Source organism: Armigeres subalbatus, chromosome 2 (genome assembly GCF_024139115.2).
Source record: "Armigeres subalbatus isolate Guangzhou_Male chromosome 2, GZ_Asu_2, whole genome shotgun sequence".
Taxonomy (NCBI): domain Eukaryota; kingdom Metazoa; phylum Arthropoda; class Insecta; order Diptera; family Culicidae; genus Armigeres; species Armigeres subalbatus.
Genome location: NC_085140.1, coordinates 257,998,813 through 258,016,475, shown reverse-complemented (window position 1 = coordinate 258,016,475; position 17,663 = coordinate 257,998,813). Strand labels below are relative to the sequence as shown.

At 36.9% G+C, this 17,663-nt stretch overlaps 1 protein-coding gene across 1 annotated transcript in view; it reads right to left on the bottom strand.

Moving 5' to 3' along the window:
• Positions 1–14,512, bottom strand: part of LOC134212115 (insulin gene enhancer protein isl-1) — a 143,540-nt gene extending 129,028 nt beyond the window's left edge. The window contains exon 1 of the mRNA XM_062689665.1: positions 13,187–14,512. Coding sequence (XP_062545649.1) covers positions 13,187–13,346 — 160 coding nt within the window. The 5' untranslated portion in view covers positions 13,347–14,512. The remainder of the gene's footprint in view (positions 1–13,186) is intronic.
• Between the last annotated feature and the right edge of the window lie 3,151 nt (positions 14,513–17,663).

Genomic DNA, 17,663 nt, shown 5'->3' with positions numbered 1-17,663 from the left:
CAATGCTAGTTCATACCAATTTCTGTTTTCGAAGTCGTCTCTCCTGCTCGGGATTAGACTGTTTATGATTGTGAAACTGTTAAAAACAATCTAGTAACTATTGATTTACAATTTAAAACATTCGTATTTCGTTGTCCGATAATTTCGGCTAAAGGTTGAATTTTCAACGAAGGCTATTCCTTCTTATCTAGCAATCTTTGAAAAACTCCCTGGAAGAAAAGCGTTGATATATGTAAAAATATGTGTTATTGAGATAATTTCTTTATTGAAATATGTTCACGTTCTATTCCGCTGATTGCAAAACAATATGCACTTTTGGAACTCTCTAGCACTCATAATTGGATAATTTTATTCTGATTTCAAAAGCTATATATTCTCTTTCAAAAATATTGTTAAAAATCTTTCAAATATGTATACTAATTATTAAATAACATCAAAGCATTTAAGAACGTTCTAAAAACTGTATGAAATAGAATTTGAAATAACTCTAATTGTCTTGGAATTATCAATGTTTTCTTCTAAATAGGGTACCGGAAGGTGATGTTAGCCCTTGGTTGCACATTGTACAATGCATTTTATGGTAGATAGATATTCATCGCTACTTCATTAAAAAAGTGTATGAAGCATATTTCATTTTCAACCAAACAGGCAGGCCGTGCAAGAGTTATTTGCACATTAAAGTAGTTTGATTACCCAAAATTTTTTTGGGCAATACTTGACGCACTCGTTTCCAAATTTCAAGATACGAGTTTCATTTGAAGCAGCACATCATAATTGCTTACTTTACGGCATTTACAAACGATTTCTAGTGAATAATGCGCCAATCCACAGTGTCTAAATTCGTGATTAAGGCGCGTTTATTTAATAGTACCTTTATTATCTGATTTAGCGTAATGGCGTCTTTGAGACATTTCTTAAGTATGTCGATGTGCTTCTTTGGAGGTCTTATGATCCATCCCCCTAAAAGTGAGATGAAAAATTGATTTTCTTTTCAATTTACAACATGCAAGGTATATGTATTCGCGAGAGTTGTAGCAAATGTTATCATGAAAAACTTTGTCGAAGACAAAAGTTCGTAATTTCATTACTTTTGGAGCTTTATTGCTTTTTATGTCAACAAGCTTTGAACATGTTCGACAAAAGATATTTTAGTTACAAGATAAAGATTGTCGCTGTCATCGCTGTCCGGAACATCTTTTGCTGGCGAGGATGGGGCGTTAAATATCAATGAAGGAAAAATACATACGATTTGACAGTTCGGTACCCAACATGTTTCGGACAGCAGAACAAAGGAAACCGAAGTGACAATATTTATCTTGTAACTAAAATATTAAGAAAATTATGTTGAGCTTTTTAGTGGAATGTCTTCACTTGTCATAAGACGAGTTTGTACAATCCCATTTAATTCCACCACTTAATTGTACCTTGACAGATACGTATTTCGACCTCAACAGTAAGGTCGTCTTCAGTGTCTCGTAAGTCGAGTCAAGTACGAGACACTGAAGACGACCTTACTGTTGAGGTCGAAATACGTATCTGTCAAGATACAATTAAGTGGTGGAATTAAATGTGATTGTACAAACTTGTCTTATGACAAGTGAACTAAAATATCTTTTTGTTCGACGTATAAGCATACAAGCATATGGAGACGCATGGTGCGCTGATTCATTAACTCCTTGTGATGGGAATGGGAGATTGATTTTGCTTTGCAAAGTAGGAAATGTTTTTTTGATGAAACATTCCTTATATTCACTTACAACTCTACAGTTCAGCAATTAAACATTTGCTTGATTTTTCTAATTGGCTTTTTCAAAAAAAATTAAAAATCGCATAAAACTTTCTCACTACGCAAATTTAATAACTATAAGGGACAGCCATATGATTGGGTGAACGAACTGTAGACGTAGATTACGAAGCTATTATCAAGTTTGTTGCCGAATCTAATAGAAAATCCAACGAGTTCATACCTTCAGATTATTGGAAGCTTATATCTAAGCAACTCCTAACAATACATTTTTTGTCGTCAACAGAGTTTGTTACTGACAAACGCACCTCGAATAAGCCTTTATTAGACCCCAAACACAATATGACAAGAATCATTTGCCTTGCATGTTCTGATGTTTCCGAGAATGCTATGCTAATTTTGTAATCATATTTAGATTCAGGAATATTTCTTTAAAAGCAGAAACTATGATAGCACAAAACCGAAATTTACTTTAGAGATAATGCAAAATAACGGGATGAACAGTTAGCAACAAAATTGTCTTTGTTTGGATCTTTGTCAATATTATCTCCGACAAGAACAAATCTTTGTCGTTAGTTCTCTTTTGTCGCTTGTTTCGCATGGGCACCCAAGATGTGCAAATTGGATATTGCTAAGCACCAAATAGTGTGTATCATATTTTTTGAACACACACACATACAGACATCACCTCAATTCGTCTAGCTGATTCGATTGGTATATAACACTATCGATCTCCGAGCCTTCTATCAAAAGTTCGATTTTGGAGTGATCCTATTGAGTTTACGTATACGTTGTATATGAGAAAGACAAAACGTATATTACTGTTAAGAAAAATATTTAAAATTCATGAAACATTCCAAACAGTAAGAAATAAAAAAACAGATCAATCTACCTAGCCTACCTACCGCCTCGTAATTTAATTTGTAATTTAAATTTTATTATTAAAATGTAATTGTAATTTATCAAAAATTTTAAGAAATTTTATTGTAAATGTTTTAAAAATGGTGATGTTTTTAGAATTCAGATTGTTATTTTTCTTAAAAAAAACTGAGAAATTCTAAAAAATAAAATACAAATCTATCGAAAGCGTTCAAGTATTTTTTTCCATTTGTTTCTTGAAAAATTTGAATTTTCTTTAATTTTCATCTAAATAATTTAACCCTTTAATTCCACTAAAAGCTCAAAAATTTCACTAAAAATATTTAAATAATTTCGTCTAAGGTTTTGACAATTTCATCAAAAATTTTAAATCTTTCTTTACCTTACGTTACCTAAAATATGAAAATTAAGATTTTGTAGGGTAAAACGTCCTATCGTTGTGGTATTTCCTAATGTTGCGGAAGTGTTAAAAATAGTCCATTGACGATATAAAAGCATCACAGCCAATTGTGGATTCGCTAAAACTCTTCGAATCAACCAGTAGAAGAAGCGCGGCTACAAAGCAAGACCATCCTGAGGGTGGCTTAGTTAGGTTCCCGGTGCCGGTCTAGGAAATTGTCGGTTTGGAAATTGTCTCGGCTTCCCTTGGCATAGAAGAATCATCGTGTTATACCAATGCAGAAATGTTAACTTGGCTTAGAAACCTAGCAGTTAATAACTGTGGAAGTGCTTAATCAACACTAAGCAGCGAGGCGGCAATGTCCCAGTGGGGGATGTCATGCAAATGAAGAAGAAGAAGACCTTTTGTTTGTCGAAATTCTATTCGAAATGATGAAAAATCAACATTTTCCTAAAACAATTGCGTCCTTTGAGCCTTGTGACGAGGAGGGAGGGGGGTTGAAAATCACCAATTATTGCGTGACGTACTTTATGGATCTTCCTTCTAAGGTCCTACTGCTCTCCGTAAAAAATACAGGCAATACCGCAAGAATAGGACTGATTAAATTTTTCATTAAACATCGCAACGATAGGTTGTGGTGTTTAGCACAATTCGACACTGTTGTTTCATAAGTATGAATGTCGCAAACGTAAACAATGCCTTTTCCTGCAAATTTCTCAACAACTAGGACCGCTCTCAGCTTCCAACCACTTGGAACTGGTGGCGCCTTCTACCGAACGGAAGTGGAAAATACCGCCAGAAATCTCCAATCTTCCTGAAATCAGCAAAAGAAGTCAATGTTTACCTTTGCGACTTTCGCCCTTATGAAACAACAATGTCGAATTGACGTAATGCAGTATTAATCGCTCTGATTTTATCACTCCAAAAAAAAAAAAATGAAAATTTTAGTCGTTCTTTTTAATTTGTAAATAATATTGCAAGCAACAATGATTTTCATGAAATAACTTTCATCTGCTATGGTTTATTATGAATTTTGTGAACCCTTTCGACCAGAAATTCATAAAAAAAAATGAAAATTTTAGTCGTTCTTTTTAATTTGTAAATAATATTGCAAGCAACAATGATTTTCATGAAATAACTTTCACCGGCTGTGGTTTATTATGAATTTTGTGAACGTTTTCGACCAGAAATCACGGGTTCCGTTCACGTATTTTGTCTTTTCAAGGCATAGACTGATTCGTATTTCTGAAACTTCTGAAATAGATGTTTTTTCGAATTTGTCACCTTTAAATTTACCAGGGAGGTGATAACATCGAGATTCTTCTTCTTCTTCTTCTTCTTATTGGCATTACATCCCCACACTGGGACAGAGCCGCCTCGCAGCTTAGTGTTCATTAAGCACTTCCACAGTTATTAACTGCGAGGTTTCTAAGCCAGGTTACCATTTTTGCATTCGTATATCATGAGGCTAACACGATGATACTTTTATGCCCAGAGAAGTCGAGACAATTTCCAATCCGAAAATTGCCTAGACCGGCACCGGGAATCGAACCCAGCCACCCTCAGCATGGTCTTGCTTTGTAGCCGCGCGTCTTACCGCACGGCTAAGGAGGGCCCCGATAACATCGAGATATTACTGTAATTACGAAACTGGAGTTAAAGAGCACCCTTTTCGATGACAGCAATGTTGAAAAAAAAGTTAAAAAGTTCATTTTCATTGAATCAGTGTAGTGCTGAAACATCATCAAACGATAATGATTGCAATTTTCGTGTGAAAACTTTTCACGTGAAAACAGTCGGCGACAACTTCTCAAATGTTGCACTCAAACGATATAAACACAGAATTTTAATTCAAACATTAATCTTCACTAATATCAGCTACTTGTCAACAGTCCCGTTATATCTTCTATTTGACTTTATGGTTTCATGATAGTAAGGAAAAAGAGTTCAAAAGTAACGGTAAATGCTTCAAATCAAGATACGATTTTCACACACGATTCTTAATCGCTGGCGAGTTTCTTTCACTTGAAAGAATTCTAACGTAAAATCGCGGCTGAGCTTGATCACCCTCGATTTTTCCCATCCCTGCATAGAATTTTTTAGATCAATTTTGTTTTGTCTCGATTCTTAACCCCTCCATTAAGGTGGCTCAAAAAACACTTTTTCAAATTTTTTGATGGGCCGCCCTCTTATTCGGTTCTATTTGATGCCCTGATGCTCTGGACAAAATTTCAGTTAAATCGGTCAACATTTGGGCAGTGCTAAACTCCTTGGAAGTTTATATGAAAAATGTATGCAGAAACATCCCAAAACAGTGATTTGCAGTTGGACGGCACAATTTACGATCAAGAACCGTGATACTCATTCAGTTCTTGTAAAATAAAATACAGAATGTTATGCTGAAAACCGCGAGAAGATTAGAGTTTATTACGCAAAGATATTAGCATTTTACTGGAGTGTTGTAGGGGTGAATTTATTTCTTTTCAAAGGTAAAAGAAACGAAATTTGCTCAAACCCCACTGCAGAGAAATGCTAATAACTTGGCCGGGCAAACTCGAATCTTCTCGCGGTTTTCTGCATAACATTCTGTATTAAATTCTCCAAGATCTAAATGAGTATCATAGCTCTTCATCGTATGTTGTGTATTCCAGCTGCAATTTACTGTTTTTGAATGTTTCTGCATACATTTTTCCATATAAACTTCCAACGAGTTTAGCACTGGCCAAACGTTGACCGATTTGGCTGAAATTTTGTCCAGAGCATCAGGCCATCAAATAGAACCGAAAAAGAGGGCGGCCCATCACAAAAATTGAACAAAGTTTTTCCCATACTAATTTGAGCCACCCTACCCTCCATGTTAGGTCGTTTTACTCTAGATGTTGTAGACATTTTGCCAACATTCATCAAAAACTTTCAAAAGTTAATCAATAATTGCAATTGAATTAAACAACTTTGTCGAAAATTTTAAACATTTTGTCAAAAAAATCATTATAAGTTATTATCAAAAATTTCAAATCATATGTGCTTCTTTTTTATTACAAGAATTTCAGAAGTAACGTCAAAAATTTCAAAAAAAATCATCAAAACTTTTACGTGGTTTTCTTGAGTATTTCAAATTCAAAATTGCTGGAGGTTTGGTAAATTAGTGGTTTGAAAAATCCTCAAAACATATAAAGTTCTAATTGAAAAGTTTTCGGATTTGACGGAGGAAGTTTAAAAAAATCATTACAATATAATATTAGGGGAAAACCCAATGCGATCGCACGAAAATTGATCTGGAGTACGACGTCGCAAAAAAAAACTCATAAATGGACATCTAGATTAAATTGTGTACCTAATTGCCCCCTCAGATAATTATGTTTGATCAAAACAAACCGAGAGGAGAGGCATTATTAAAAAAAAGGTATCGACCTAACTTCATCGAATGAACTTTAATTTTATTGCTGCTTTCAGTATAAACTTGGTAATTAACTTTTGTAATGGTAGATTTCTTATTTCTAAATCATGTGCTAGCGTCAACATATTTCATTTTACAAGGCATCAATAAGAACGGAATCGGAAGGCGTCTGTAGAAAAAAAAACTATTACACAAAATGTTTTCTTAAAAGTTTTTTTTTAAAGAAATTAATTACAACGAATAATAAATAATTGCATATTATTCGGCAACTCGGCCGAACAAAAATCATTTTTTTTTGTTAAATATCTTGGCTGTACATATGCATAGCACATGTTTCAAAAAGGATAAATTCATATGAAATTGGCGAAAAATAATCCATGTGTCTTGGAGGGACTCGAACCTCAACCTTCTACTCTCTAGATAGGCGTGATAATCCCTACACAAGAGTATGCACAGCCAAGATATTTAACAAAATACAACGAATAAGTAAAAGTTCTATTATTTTATTTTTAGTGAACTTTAGGAAAGATTTGATATTATTTAAATTTTTAAAGGAAAATTAAATATTTTGTCAGTATTTACCCGGCGAAGAGTCACACTAGAAAAGTGATAAATTCACCCAGTCAACACTACAGTAAAATTCTAAAAACTTTGCTTAGCTTAGCTTAGAACGACTGTACATATCAATGGTTGCTACTCCGTGATTGACCAGACCTGGTGCAAATTGCACTTTGATCCAAGTGAATCCCAACAAACTTTGGAAGCTGATAAAGGGCTTACTCGGCTAAAAAATGGCTTCTTCAACTAAATTCCTAGCTTATTCAGCTAAAATTGATTGTTGCGTAGTGATTGGGGCTTACCATCTATTCTAGAAGTGCACGTTTCAGCAGGTCTAAAAAAATGATCATAAACGGCGCCGGTCAAGTCCTTACAGTCAGTTGGGAAAGGAATGGAATGTTCGTGTGTGGCTATTGTTGCTACAAGAGACCGAGAATTCCTCTGCATCCCTACAAATACCACGGGAAGGAAGTTGCGTTAGTTGGGTGGAGTAATCAAAACCATGGATCGGGATTCACCCTCATCCAGGTACCTCCATCCAGTACAAATAGTTAATTCTGTTATAACTTCAGCTTGTCAAAAGGTCGACTCAATGAGCATTCTATGACACGATGGAGCCACAAAAAGAAAGCGGCTCTTATCGATTTCGCGCCAGAGTCCGGTATTGGACCCCGGTTGAGAATGCCCAACAGCAATACATTTTCCTAGATCCCTGATTAGATTTTAGGGATTGTAACCGGAACAGTTATGCAAACGTATGCTATCACCATGACGATGGACTATTTAATTAATTTTTTAAAGCCAAAAAACACGAGAAGGATAGGTTGATTAAGTCATAGTCTTTGTATAAATATATCAAGAATAATAATGTAGACAAGTAAATGAGATAGTATGAGAAGAGTAAGTGTGTGCAATGCAAATACTATCAGTTTTGAAAGACTGGTTATTTCAACAAATCTAAAAATTAGATTACTGCAAACTTTGAATGTTCAAATCACATGTTTCATATGGAACTTTAAGAAAATCTTATAAATTGAAACATTATTTACTTCTGTGTAATCGGTCATGTAAATTCTTAATAGGACTGTTATCCGGTTTTCATAATATTCAAAAAGCCAATTTCACTAAGAAATTATTTAAATAAATGTTTAAATGTTTTCTATTGTTTATAATTGTTTAAGATGTTACTTTTTACAAGGTTTTTTACAAGGTTTTTACAAAATTGATCACGATTTGAAATTCCAATAATGTGCGATAGGAGCGCTTACTTTACTTGTTAAATCTAAAAAATCCGAAAACATGCAATTCCCTCATCGATATTTTAGAAGTTTTTCCCTTGGTTGGAGCTACTAATCGTAGGAAAAATGAACATCCTCACGAATTTTCTGCTGACTCATTCTGACAGTTTCGAAGTCTCAAAAACTAGCTGCTCATGAAAAAAATTAACTCATACACTACACTGCACTACGTTTAAATTTGTAAAGCGGAACATCACACCGGGTGAATGCGGATAGTCTCCTCGCGCTCTCGCCAGAACAAAAACCGCTGAACAATGAACGCAAACTGCGGAAGCTATCTATTGAACGCAACCGTCCACGCGCAAGGCTTACTTCGATCTTCTACAATAAAATTCTAATAACTTTGGCTAATAAACTCGAATCCTCTTACGGCTTTCAGCATAACATTCTGTATTTAATTCTACAAGATCTGAATTAGTATCACAGGTCTTTATCCTAGATGGTGCCATCTAACTGTAAATCACTGCTTTTCGATGTCTCTCCATATAAAATTCCAACGAGTTCAGCTCCTCAGCTCCAAACGTTTACTGATTTGGCTGAAATTTTGTCCTCTGCATCACACTCTTCAAATTCAAAATTTTACGATTGCTGAGAATCTAACCACCGAGATCTCGATTTCGGTAAACTTTACCAAATCATCGGTAATCGTTACCGAGATCTCGGTGAAAAGTCAAATTTGCCGAATTTCGGTAAAATTATGACGGAATTTTGGTAAAAAAAATCACTGAATTTTGGTAAAAAAAAAAATATACCGAGATCCCGGCTGTTGGAATCTTGGCGAATATTTTGCTGAGGTCGGCACAATAATTTAAGTGTGAGGACATCATTTAGAATACCATATGTGAATCATATGTGAATATGTACGTTATGTGGAAGATATTGATTTGGGAAATGTATTGGAGGTGACCACTTTCCCTTCGATGGGACTCGAACCCATGACCCTACAGTACGCTAGACTGGTGCTTTAACCAATTAAGCTACGAAGGACGAAGGTTCACCCGGCCCCTTACTATCAGTGACCAGACCAGTGACAACCTTAGACAACCAGACAGAGCATTGGATGAAAAAAAAAACACAGGCAACAGACGTTGAAAATTTTGATTTTTTTCAATGCATGAATTAATGAACCGTTTATACTGAAAAAAAAAAACACTTGCCACGGGCGCTACTTCTTCTGCGTGCGCTACTGCGCTACTGCGTCCACAAAAAAGCTAGTTTTAAATAAAGTTGCATTTCACTATATTCAACAACGAACCAGGTGTTTAAAACTAACAATGACACTGATACGTTTTTACATTCATTAAATTATTAAATATTACTCGATGACTTGGTGTAATTTGATTGTCAGTTTTTATTGTTTCAAATTCACATAGCAAGCTTGATGAGTTAACGTTTTCACCGTCGGCATTCAAGATATTAGCTCCAAGGCGCTGACTCAAACGAGATCAAATTCGGTTTTTATTCGTCTCAGACTCAAACACAACGATGGTGATATTTCATATCCATCTTAATCGGCTTTTAGACCACAAATATTGACAATATCTTTCTCATCAATCATCTAATCAAACTTCGCATCAATATTTTATTGATGCATAGAAATGGTCGCTGATGAAGATGGTTGTATCGGCTACCATTGCACTACACAAAATATGCAGCTTGAAGAATTATGCAAATTCACGTTTTTTGCATGCGTTCAACTTTAACACATAGTAATTCTTAACTGATTTCGTCAGTTGCGCTCGACGGGGAATGATCACAATCGAATTTTTAAACGTTATAGGGGTAACGGCTCAAACCTTGGCCCATTATGCTACGGTTGAGCACATTTATCGTTATAAATCTTTATATATTGCATTTCCAACCAGAATTATTCCACCAGCCGGCTTGCTTACATTTGGTTTTGACGCCAAATAGCAAAAAACGACGATGAATGTCCGCAATATGACATTAAAACCAGCAAAAGTCTCGAGAGAAATGGACAAAATGTCGGCATCCTTGTCCCTATCAGGTGGATAATATTTCAGCCCACTTGGGACGAGTGATTGTTTATTTCGAACATACGAGAGATAAAGATGGGTTGCTGTTTATAGTACCAGTCATTTTGCTTGCGTTGAATAAAGGCAGCATGCAAACAAATAGAGAAAATCAAATCATCTTATTGAGCGTGAATTGTAATTGGTTGCATATAAAATACTACCACACTAATTGTGAGAGCGCGTTTCAGATTCCCTCAATAGCACGCTTACCAAGGACATGCTAACGAAAATACTTTTATATGAATCATTTATTTCCCAAATATTTACCATATTTGCAAGTGAAGATGATTAGAAAAATGAAAACTGTTTTAAAAACTACAATTGCAAAAAGGCTACATGTTCTAGCCCTCATATTGTGCCTTCAAACAAATTGCATACGTTAATTATTGGCTGCCGCATAATTTTGAGGTTTACGGCTTGTTGAAACCATGGCAGTTGTGTTGCTCTCGCTCTCGCGATACTCTCAACGAAACTTTTTTCCAACACGTAAACAATGCTTTAGGTGGGGATGATGCAAAACGCACTACTGAGGAAAGCCAATTGTAAAACTTATTCTAGGCAATTCCTTGCTTTGTACTGTGCATGAACAGTTATAATTGTTTACTACTACCTGATTTCATTACACAATTATTCATAAATACAATTAGTGGATGCTTGTTTTTAACTCTGCCTGCATTGAAGTTTCATGATTGGTACGTGCGTTTGATTCCACTCCTCTCTATATCGATCAGCTGTTGTGAATCCTCTCAAAACTATCACGTGTTTCAACTTCCCGAGTTGAAAGAATACTTTTTCGGTATCATTTTACAGATCAAAATACTTTTTGCAAGCAATAATGATTCTAAATTATGATGAAGATACTCGTCAAGTAACTAGACTTGAAATTAATACCATGAAATCATGTTGAAAGTTTATCTAATGAAACATACGATCCATTGTATCTTTCCATTATTAAATGAGAAAATGTTTGTAGGATTCGTGCGAAAGATGATGAAACTAAATATTCATACACTAATTGATTCATTTATTTGCGAAATAATGAAGAAAATGGTATATATCGAACCTCGAAATGTTGATGCTTGAATCGTGTTTGGAAGCCGTAAGGTAGGCAATTATTTTTGGTATGTTCTGCGAATGAAAGCGATTATATTATAAATTCAGTAGATAACCGAATTATAGCCGCTATCGAAATTGGATTTTTCTCACAATCCATACGTTAAACCTAATTTCGGAAGTAGTATATAAGAAGAAGCTGTATAGTACATCACCAAATGAAAACAGCGCACCACTTCCGAAGTTAGGTTTAACGTATAGATTGTGAGAAAAATCCAACTTCGTTAGCGGCTATAATTCGGTTTTGCACTGAATTGATAATATCGTGATTCGAGAAAAGCATCATGAGGGCCCATTTACAAACTACATGGAGTTTTAGGTTGTGGGAAGGTACTTGTCTGAGCGTTAAGGACTTTATAAATTTCAGAACCCTACCATACATGAAGCATTATTAGAGGCTTGGTGTGGGTTGAGTTTAGCGTTATGCCGTTATATAATTTGCGAATGAAACTTAACCGCTGAGTAGATTAACCTGTTTTTACAAAAAATCTTAGCAACATAATCACAAGCATCGGATATTCTATCTGCAGCTTTCGGTTATTTTCTCCAGTACGGGTTATTGGTGAGAATGTTTTGATTTTAGAGTTTCACCTATACTAACGTAGTGCTACAAATCGAAAGCGCATGCCACCATTTGGCTACGGGTGCCCCAGTATTGTCCAAAAAAAGTTTTGGTCGCGTCGCTATACTAATAGAAATTGTAAAAAAAAGAAATACCCAGCTGACATAGTGTGGTTGTTATCCATTCATCTGATGTGCGAAAACAGGTATGTTCATTCAGAAAACTCTTTTATTGGGCAAAAGAAAAACTATAGCATAGCCAGCCTGCATAAGTCAACGAAACATGGCTGCTAAAAAACCTAGTCAAAGTGATTTTTCACGCAAGATAATAGCTTTTAATAGTTTAATAAGTGTATAAATCTAGAGTTATGGAGCAGATATATGTTTGATACACTTTTCTAAAGAAGCAGTGGTTAATATCTCCCTACAAATCGACGTATTATCGCTGAAATATTGATTAATTTGCGTGATGAGCCAATGTTACATCCAGGGCCAACATTACCGCCGGTTACCCTAGTTATAACAAAAATGGTGTAGGTGATACAACCCCCAATGCAAAACGCTTTCCAGGTATTTCCTCATATTTAGCATGTTTGGGATGGCCGTGATAAAACTAGACCAAACATTATGTAGGTTTGGCGAAAAATGTGTCAAAATAATAAATAGGAAAGTAGTAAAAATCGAAATTTTTCGCATTTTGAAGAAACATTGAACATTTCTGCGAGGCTAAACACCCTAATGGGACTAACCTACAATGTACAAGAATTACGCGTCTCCACGCATTGTCAATACCAGAATGCTGAATCGCCGACGCGTGGTACATTATTCCCTAAGCGCTGCCAGCTAAAAGGCATTTTTCCTCACGGTAACGAAGTATCATCACTTTTTTTGAAATGTGAATATTGAGATTTTCTACAATCTTTGCTACTGAAAAGCTTTAATTATACTGGAAAACATTTAAGAAATATTTAAGGATAATGATCCACAAGCCGAGTGATTCAATTCAACAAATTAACATAATGTTGATAAGCTCGGCGAAAATGCATACCGACGTAGCTCAAGAAATTTCAAAATTATGCTTCTGAAAAAAAAATACGTTTGTTTGCTGTGTTGTTGAAACTCGGCAATATTCACCACGAAAAATAAACAACGTCTACTGAAAATTTCAGCGAATATAGGCGTAAACGCCGTAGAACTTACTTGGAAGAATGCTGGGCGCATGGCACGTCCCGCCGCCGTTGTTGTCCAGCGGATCGAGGTGGTGGTTCATCACCAGCGACGGCTGCACCAGGCCGCCCCGGTGGTTCTGCAAGGGGTTCAACTGGTGAGCCAAGGGGCCACCGATCTCCGCCATTACCATATAGGATGATTTTTGTATGAATGGGTGGAAGGGTGGTTTGTATTGCCAGGATCTCTTCACACTGAGGTGACACTTATTCTTTCTCTTTCTTTCGGTGAACACAAATTGCACACTCTTCTGGTTTTGAAGTGTTTCACAATTTCATTCACTACGGCCGGATGCACTTCCGTCGCATTTCCGTTGCACTGTTTTCCACCAGAGTCGATTAAGATCGAGATCTTCCAGCGGAAGGACCACGATACGACTGATCTATCGATTCTATAAGATTTATCCAGGGGTTTCCTTACGGTATCATGAAGATGCAGTCATAACTGATGAAGTTACTTTGAGAAGCTTTTTATTTGATTCGTATATATTATTGAGCGTTTGTTACAGTTTCTAATTAAAAGGTCAACAGTTGTAGACAGTCCATATATTTTTTATTTATTTTTACGATCACTACCCACGGAGTAGTTAAGGCACACGTACTTGTTGATGCGAGCTCACAGCGCGCAAGGGATTGATTTGTTGATTACTTCTTGTATTTTATTGCCTTCGAAATTGATTAACTATTTGTTGAACTAGCTTATTTCCGCCTGGCCTTACGCGAGCAAGCGGCTCCGTTTGATGAGATTGATGGGTGCGATTTACGATGGTCAAACTTCTATATCACTGATTTTTTAAATTTATTAACCGAATAATTCATAGATACTTTTTCTTGTTTTCGTATCTCTTGAGAGGAAGATTCATGAGCACCGATTTTCCCCAATCGCTGCTCTTCACTCCCGCTTTGGTTCGCTATCTCACTCGCTTCAAGTTGAATCACTTTTCCCTCATTCCTAAGTTATCAATCGATTAATAAATAATAAACAGGAGTGGCGTTGACCAAATTGAGGGATTTTTGCAGCAATTACTTTCGAACGTTCCGTTACGCCAAGGTCAGCCATGCAAACCCATTGCGTCAATCCTACATCCAATAATTATTCCGCAATACGCGCGCGGATGAATCAGGATCCACGTAAATTACGCGTCCACCAGTAAGAAATCGATCACGCAAAAGACACGCAAATCCCAACGGGTGTGGAAAGGACCCAACGGTTTCCGATCACCACGTACTCGAATCACTCACGACTACACACGGAGCGGCGACAATCGGTCGAAAGCAGTACACAACATACCCCGCGAATGGTCGGCACTGAACTGAATCAACTCCCGCGGCGAGAGGTGTCACAGTTTCCAATTCCTACACGAAACACCAATACTGCGCCATGGTTTTCCGGCGGTAGTATGCGTAGCAAGGTGGAAAACATGAAAGGCGAAAAGCCGCTACCGGACACTTATACCATCCCACCGACCCAGGGCCACTACCAACAAAAACCGGATGGGTGGTGAGTGAGCGCAACATACCACCAAACATCGGAGAGTTATGCTCACGAGTTTCGGGAAAGCATGAGAAAGAGAGCGAACAAAAGAACCGGAGCCTCGCCTTCCTGCGCGCATCGTTCGCATTGGTGGATTGCGTTGCTAAGGTTGCCGACGACGATGTTTCACTCATGGCAGGGGGTGGAGGCTTTGATGGCGATTCGTTTGAAGGTATTGCTTATTGCTCACACGTTCACGATGCGTTACGAAGCCGATGATGAAAGTCTTGAGCAGCACTACCGGACGGAACAAAATGGTTGGCGTAGGTAGTGCAATGTGTGTGGGTTGGAAAGCGTGAAGTAGGCCTCATTTGGTGTGGAATTTTTGTTGTCTTCTTTGTACGGATGAGGTTCAGTTCAGATTCATAGTCTGAAACTGGTGAGAAGATTACTTTTTCCAACCCGATTCAGTTTTATTTTGCTCTGATGAAAAGAGTCGAGAAACAGGGTTGGTGAGATTCGCTGGTGTAAGGAAGGAAGTATGTGCGGTAAGAACGAGAATCATAGTAGAGTTCATGATGAATCGATTGGACCCATCTTTTCTGAGGAAAGTGAGCCTAATCAATAATTAATTCATTTGTTGATTCTCGTGGCAAACACCAGACTTTAAGCTATTTTTTGTGATTCTTCACGAAGTGTTGACAACTCTGCGTCGAATAAATATATAACAAATGTTTAGCTATGGTGAAGTCGTGTGCATTCATAAATTATACATTTTCAGTGAATGTGCGTGTGTTTTGGACGCAGTAGATTTAGCATTTTTGCATTCTACTTATGGGTAGGATGCGCGGCTACAAGCGAGATCACGCTAAAGATTCGATTCTTGATCCGATCTAGCAAATGCTTGCGTTGGAGTTTTTCTACTTTTCTAGTTATTGGAAGATAAACGAATGCAAAAATGGTAACTTGGCTTTAGAAACCTTGTAGTAAACAACTGTAGAAGTGAGTATTGAATACCAAGCATGCAAGACATTTGCAAAAAAGAGCTGACCGCGGTGGAGGTTGGTACTCGGATTCTGATGGCTTTTCCGCAAACGGGACCTTTAAGTGGTCTTGTTGTGTAGGAGTTATCACGGCTATCTAGAGAGTAGCAGGTTGAAGGTTTGAGTCACTCCAAGACAAGACTCGTGGATCCTTTTTCAAATTTCCATTTGTCCATTTCGAAACATGTGCTGTGCATATGCACAGTCAAGATATTTAACAAAAATAACGAATTCTGTTTTTAGTTAGGTCTACTAACCTGATAAATCATGTCCACACACTCAGTTTTTATTTCTGCAGCTAGGCAAAAATCCGCACAGCCGTGTGCCAGCAAAATAAATAACTGATATTCCGTCAAAAATAGCGTTTGTTAGCTGATTTTCGGCAAATTAATTGCTGAATATCAGCAAGGGCATAATTCGAGTCTTGGTCCAGAGGGGCCAGTAGATGGAAGATAATTTTCATAGTCGATATGGGATATTACATGCATGGGCTGTGAAGGATTTCGTTTAATTTTCTTGTTGTTAACGCTTAACGCTAAAAATTAGCGAAAAATCGACCGATTGCTAACAACGATGTGGTTGCTTCAAGACGTTTCTTCTTCATATAACAAACATAATTGAGGATACTTAGTTGTGTTGTCTATGAATCGAATCTGGTTTGGTTGTACATAATTTATTGTATTTTTTGTGAATTTTACGAAGTGTCATGAAATAGGATTAGGACTTTCTAAACTTTCGAACTACCTTAAATACTAAAGAAATATTTCGGATAACTTTTGAGTTTTTTTTGGAACTCGTCATTCATCTTTGTATGTAATTCGAAAAAGCTTCAAAATCATTTAAATATAAATGAATCATTTGTTTGAGAAACTGCATAAGTCCATTTTACACTATTTCGAAAAAACAACAAAAAACTGTTTTTCAACAAACTTGCACCGAATCTTTCGATTTCTTCGATACAGATCAATAGTTTTTGGCAAAACTCAAAACCCTGAGGCACTTTCAGTGCAAAAAATGTAAGCAGTACTCCACAATTGCTCTTCAAAGTACGTGGACATGTGTAGTTTCTCAAACAAACGAAATTTTTTTCATACATTCGTATTTCATAGAATACGTATTTTTGGACGAGGATTCAGAATATATAAAAATCTTATTTTGGTCAAAAATGTTACATATGCAGTTTCTCAAACAAACGGTTCAAATATGATTCGTAGACATTGTTAGGACCATAGCCTGTGGTGCCGGGAGTGGGTGGGACTAGTAGGACAAGTTCTTCGCATGAGTTTTCCTGGGTGGGACAGTCCAAGCGTCGTCCTACCCATGATTATGGCAAGATGAAGTCATTGGCTGGCAGGAATCTGTGTGTTAGCAAATGGTGATTTCAAAGTTAATCAGATTCTTAACAATAATCATAGAGATTTCTGGGATCAAGCATGTTTTTGTTCGTTTAGTAATCTTTCCTCGATTACTCAATCAAGAGGCTAAATTATAGAATGGGTTGGGGAAATGGGTTTAATATCAACATGGGATCAACATCGATTTCTCAACACCAGAACGGTTGCCCAAATCGGAGACAAGATCGGTGGTTACCACATTTGCCTATAAGCAGGAGGTCGTGGGCTCGATTGCAACCACGTCCTTTTCCTGCTCTATTCTTTCTATTTTTCGTATTTCACGAAAACGATTCCTACTGTTATGGCTACCACACCAACAGTTGGAAAGCCTCCTGTGGCATCTATGCGACGTCGTAGAGTTCTCTGCACCTTTCTTTCTCTTTCCCCCCAAACCATTCGTAAGCACGTGGTCAGGACAGATCTCGACTGCTGGAGTGCCTCTGTGGTAACGGATTTCAGCGGAGATGCTACTAAGTAAGATGTATAAGCTTGTAAAATCTACGAACATTGGCGTAAATAAGGGGGAGGGGGCAGGTGGCC